Genomic DNA, 6153 nt, shown 5'->3' on the forward strand with positions numbered 1-6153 from the left:
TTATATTGATATACTTATAAAAAATAATTGTAAGACCACAGGTTAAGAACCTCTGAAATATAGTTTTCTTTGTTTTATCTCTTCCTGAACAATGGACCACTGGGTAAGTGACCAAGAAGCAAATAAAGTAGCTTTGATAAATCTAAAATACTGCTACATCACTGCAACTACAAGTCTGTTCAATAAGGTGTTGAGACTTGGGAGTCAGCAAGGCTCGGGTTCAAATCTCAACTCTGACATAATAGAGGTATCACCTCTGGTACTTACCCTCACTGGACTTCAATGAGATTGATAACAAATGCAAAGTATTTTACAAATTTTACACTGTTTTTACAATCTCAGTTATTGTTATCAGTGGCTGAGCACACAAAGTTAAAAACAGATTCACTCAGACCTTAGAGAAACTTTCAGAAGTGTCATCTCTATGCCATAAGAAAAGTCACCTCTGGCAATTTCCTCCAAGCACTAGGTAGCTAACTCTTTGGCTTAAGTGTTTTATCCCTCTAGAACTCTTGAAGTTTTAAAAGGGGTATTGGAAGAGGGCAATCCAAGTAATACATTAGCATAGTAATTTCAGGCATCAGCAACCTCCCAGAATAATGAAGAGCGTGAGTGTTATGGGTTGGTTTTTGTTTTGGGGGTTGGGGAGTGGGTGCTGGGGTTCCTTCCTGGAAAATCTTAAATCATAACCACAGAGGGTGTTTAAAATATCTTCTTTTGGACAGGACCTGAGTTCAAATCCGGCTTCAGACCAAACACTTGACGTGTACTAGTGACCCTGGGCAAGTCACTTAACCCTGATTGCCTCACCAAAAAAAAAAAAAAAGAGTTTCATGGGGAGCAGCCCCATTAAATTACTCAATCAGAGACACAGGGCCAATGTGTCAGAGGTGGTATTTTAATCTAGATTTTCTGTCATTCTAAGAAAAGGGGGGGAGAGATGGACTCTGCCACTATGCCCAGCAGCATCTACTAATAAACTAAAAAAGACACCACACAACCAGAACTATACTTCAAACTCACTGAAAATTTATTTTACTACTCTTGAACATGTATCTGAAAGAAAACTAAAGCAGGCTCAGAAGCAGTGACTGAAAAACTGTTTGAATACTAAGACTTAAAGAATTTCTACATATGATCCAAAAAGAAAGGAACAAAGGTCCTGAAAAGAAACATGTGCCTGTCTGCACACATGCATGCAAGATAGGAATAGTTCTCATTCCCATCTCCTTATAATTCAGCATGATTTTAGAAGGAAATCATCTCTTCTGAATGGTACCCTAGAGCAAAAAAAGAAAAAAAAACTGGAGAACGACAGATGAAGAAAAGGCTATTCAAACTGTGATATGTAAGGGGCAGCTAGGTGGCGCTGTGGATAGAGCACCAGAGTACCAGCCCTGTAGTCAGGAGGACCTGAGTTCAAATTCCACCTCAGACACTTGACACTTATTAGCTGTGTAACACCAGGCAAGTCACTTAAACACAACTGCCTCACCAAAAAAAAAAAAAAAAAAAAAATCCTGTGGTATACAAATGGAAAGGATTATTATTACATCCAAGAAACAACAGATATAAGTAATTTGGGGAAGCCTAGGAAGATTTAGATACATAAAGGTGGTGTGAAATAAACAGAACCAGAGTAAACAGTACAACAACTATAATAATTAAGATGAAAAGAACAGTCTAATCACTGAGAATTCGGCATCCTTTTAATGACCAGTTTTGATCTCAGATGATGAAACACTTTCCTCCCTTCAACAGCGAAGTCTGGAATGTCCCAGGAACTATAAAATATGGATGCTCCCTATAATTTCTTAACTCCCTTTCTTTGAGGGACAGCATATGCTGAAATGACTAATATATAAACAGAAGACATCACACCAAAAGAGATGGAGGGAAGAGGAGGAGGAAAGGGAGAGAAACTCAAAACTGTATTTTTAGGTTCCTCTATAGGAAGTGTATAAGCAAATCTCAAGACTTACAGAAAATTTTGTGAAAGAAAAACAGAATGTAAATTTGATTGATTATTACACAATTCATTGTAACTTTCAACTTTCCAACTTATTCATAAGCCAAAAAGTTAGTGTTCCCAAGTTGTACTTACTGAATGGAATAATACTAATAAGAATAATATAAGTTTAAGACTTGTTACCTGGTAATGCTGAACTTATGAATCAATAGCATTTCATTAAAATTTCCTGTACAGACTAAAATTTCTACCATAACTAAAATTTCATTTCTGATTCTACCAGGAAGAATTCTGACATTAAATTAAACTCAACAAGAAAAACTATTTTCTACTTCAATGCAAATATTCTTCAAACCCACTACTCTTGTAATAATTTTTTAAACTGGTAAGAGAATTTAAATGTTTATCTAATAATCAAGTATATTCTTCTTTCACAAAGCTCAAATTAGTTTAAAATTAACCATCTGAAAAAAGTAGCATGTTATCCAATTCAGTTAAATGTCATTTATCTATCTGAGGAAGTATTCCACACAAATGAATTTTTCAGATCATGTGGGATGAGCCAGAAGACTTAGGCAAGCCATCTGTGCCAATTACCTGTATGACCTTTACCAGGTCACTTAACTTCCCTAGGCCTCAGTTTCTTAATCTGTAAAATGAGGAGACTGGACTAGATGACATTCAAAGCCTTTTCTAAGTCAACAAACTGAAAATCCCTTCTCATGCACCATGAAAAAATTTTAAAGCATCTTGGCCATTTTGTATTAAAATCTTTCAAAAATATTGCACACTTTCCTATCTTAGAGGATAGTGCCCCTAATAACCTTTTCTTGTTGACTCTTGGTCAACATTATGACCATCTATTACTGTGCTTTAACAGAATGAGAAGGAAGTCTTAATTTAAGTTTCCCTTCTCTCTCCCAACTAGGCACTTTCCTAAGAACTCTCTACTGGCTGCCTCTGGGGTGGAAGTGCTGAAGCTTTTACTCAGCCATTGTTTCAAAAAGCTGAAATTGACAAATAAGCAATGGATTTGTGAAGTACTTTACAAGTACTTTGACACTGTTGCAGTATTTTGAAGTTGATATCTAACAATGACATCATTAACATGATTAAAATGATAAAATAGCTAATTAATAGAATAACATTTCAAATTTTGTGCAATAGAAACATGTTAATTATAAAAATTAGTGTTTGTTAAAAAAAGTAAGGTTTATAAATTCTTCAAAAGTGCAACCAAATTTAAATAGAAATTATGTCTATAATTTATTAATACTATAGATAAGTAGAAAAATAACTTTTTAGCAACCATTTTTTCATTCGACAGAGCTCTGAACAGGTGCAGAGAATCATTTATTTCATTTTTGCATTATTAGCCCTTGCAATGACTTTAAAAATATACCTTTTGCACTCGGACATAGAATATATAACCTATAGATATCACCAGCATATACTTCTTCATAATATGAAGTGTTAGCAGTGACAAGGGTGCATCCTCCTATCCCTTCCAAGCTCACTTCTCTCCCCCAAAAGACAAAATGTGTTAGTACTACTCAGTAACTCAGTAACTGACACTGAGCAAAGAACTAACCAGAAAAAGTAGTTATTTTAGTTAGGGAAGTTTATAATCTAGATTTACAAAAGTCCCCATCTGCTCATTTCAGGTTTAGAAAGATGAAAAAAGTTTGAGGTCAGTAGACCTATCTTCATCAAGTTTACTATCTGCTTCTTGTTTGCCACCAATCATGCCTTTAAAATTCCATTATACATATAAAACGTATACTAGGAAATGAGTTAAGAAAGTAGTGGGACTTAAAATTGGTCTCTCTGGATTAATTAAAACATCAGATAAAAACCTCTGAGATCACCTTTACTTACTTTAATTCCTTTGGGATTTCCCTTCTCATACCTTTTCTTCATAAGAAACACAAATGATTTTACCCTCTTATAAGTAATGATTATTTTCTTGATTATATCTTGAAATGAAAATCAGTTTTGAAAGTCAACATGTACCTGCTGGTTTGTGAAAGCAAAATATTATTTTAGAAGAAGTAGAGAAAAGTAACAGACTTCTAATTGCTATATATTTTAGTGGCATTTTAAATTCAACACCATGCAACCTGGGAATGCTTTATGCAAGTCAAGAAAAACAAGTCATTGATTTTTCAGCAGCTATTTCTGAATAAGAATAGTCGATATTCATATAACACTTTAAGCTTTTTCATATATTAACTCCCTCCCAATAACCTTGTGAAGTATAACCATCATCATCCCGATTTTACAGATGTGAAAACAGACTGAGCAGTGATAGTTAATCAAGTAGACTCCAGTAGTACACCACAACTAACTCTTTAATGAAATGGTTCATGAAAAGTGACATTTATTGTTACAGTAACTTCCACTCAATCCTCATTAGCACAGTACCACCCTATGGTGAACAGGATTAGGAGTTCGGATCTTAAGTACTTTCTCTGTGTTGGTATTTAAACGAAACAATTCTTATTTAAACGAAACAAAACTTATTAATTCAAGAAATTTTTACTGACCATCTGAGATGAGTAAAGAGTTTAATCCCTCCCCTCAAGGAGGTTACAATGGACCTGGAGAGTAAAGACACGGATACACTTTTTTTAAAAAGGGGGGGAGAAAAGAGGGGGAGGGGGGAAGAGGGGGGAAAGGAGGGGAGAAGAGGAGAAGGGTGGGGGAGGGTGGGGGAGGGAGGGGAAGAGAGAGAGGAGGGGAGGAGAAGGAGAGCTTGATGGAGGAAGAGAAGGAGGAGGTGGAGAAGACAGGCTTGATCACAAAAAATAAATAAATAACCAAAGTAGCTCTGTCGAAGTGAACATCTGACCACTGGTAACTAAATTGTTGTCGACAACTGGCACTGGGGCATTCATTCAACACAACTCTGTTCTGTTTGAAGTCTCATCAGTTGTTCCTATATACGTGTGTATGTATGTGTGTGTATGTATTTTTTTTTAACCTATCTCTAAGCTTCATATTTTTTCTTTGTAATCTAGGAGTTGAAGGGGTAAAGGGAGCTGAGAGAAAATGAGGAAGCTTTGTCCAGGGTTGATTTTTTTGTTTTGTTTTGGTTTTTTAAGGTAAAAAAGGAAACGGTGTAAAGTGACACAGTACAGGGGCCCATCCCACTTAAAAGAGGAGAAGACTAATTTCAGAAGAACTTCGGGTGTGGAAAGAAAACCTAGGTGGAGGGGTATACCAGGGGAAGGGTAGAGATAAGGAGACAGGTGTTCTTCGCGGCTGTTACCCAGGGGGCAGGAACTTCTTGGAGGCGGGGAGGGTGGGGGGAGAAGACCAGAGGGTCAACACTGTGGGGCTTTATTTTGTAGGCTGAAAATAGTGGATAAGAGGAAGGAACTGGGGTATGTATTTTCGGGGCAATTGGGGGAGGCAGGCTTGTATGTGTGTGTGGTTGGGGTGAATTGGGGTTTGGGGGGAAACAGGGTGTGTACATGGTTGAGGAGGAGGCAGGAGTGTGTGTTGGGATGGAAGGCAGGCATGTATGTGCGTGTGCGTGTTTGGAGGTTGCAGGCAAGTATGTGTGGCTAGGGGTGGAGGTGGGTGGTTGGGGGGAGGCAGCCCCCCGGGGCACCCTTGCGGACTGAGAGGGGCAGGACGGCGCGAACAGGCAGGTTATGGGGGTGGGGCGGTCGGACAAGGGGCTCCCCAAACAATGAAGGGGGCGGAGGCCGGGCCGGCGGGCAGGGGAAGGGGCGGCTGGCGCGCGGGCAGCGGCGGTTACCTGCGAGAGCTGCCGGGGGTTGGGGCAGCCGAAGAGCGCCGAGCTGGAGCTGAAGCTGATGGCTCCTCGGCGGCTGAGGACGTGCTGAGGAACCGGCCTGTCCAGGGGCAGCACCGGCAGCTGGTAGCATACTTCCATTGAATACAGCCGCTCTGCTCTCCGGCCCGGCCCCGGACCGCCGCAGCCCCGCAGCCGCCGGGCGGGGGAAGCTGGGGAGCCAGGCAGCCGGAGAGGAGGAGGAGGAGCAGGAGAAGAATGAGGAGAAGGAGGAGGTGGAGGTGGAGGTGGCGGCGGCGGCGGCGGCGCGGACCCCGGCGAGGGCAGCCGCACTCACGCCTCCCCGGGACGGGGGCCGGCCCTCCCTCCCCCTTCCCCTCCCTCCCACCCCAGTCCCACCGCCCCCTTCGTCCCCCGCCCG

The 6153-nt window shown here is 40.6% G+C and overlaps 1 protein-coding gene across 2 annotated transcripts in view; it reads right to left on the bottom strand.

Moving 5' to 3' along the window:
- LOC114054206 (high affinity cAMP-specific 3',5'-cyclic phosphodiesterase 7A) overlaps window positions 1-5895 on the bottom strand; it is a 141220-nt gene extending 135325 nt beyond the window's left edge. For both annotated transcript variants that reach the window (XM_027877377.1, XM_027877375.1), the window contains exon 1: window positions 5736-5895. In XM_027877377.1, coding sequence (XP_027733178.1) covers window positions 5736-5873 — 138 coding nt within the window. In that variant the 5' untranslated portion in view covers window positions 5874-5895. The remainder of the gene's footprint in view (window positions 1-5735) is intronic.
- Window positions 5896-6153: the final 258 nt, after the last annotated feature.

Source organism: Vombatus ursinus, unplaced genomic scaffold (assembly GCF_900497805.2).
Source record: "Vombatus ursinus unplaced genomic scaffold, bare-nosed wombat genome assembly UNPS02014812.1, whole genome shotgun sequence".
NCBI classification, from domain to species: Eukaryota; Metazoa; Chordata; class Mammalia; order Diprotodontia; family Vombatidae; genus Vombatus; species Vombatus ursinus.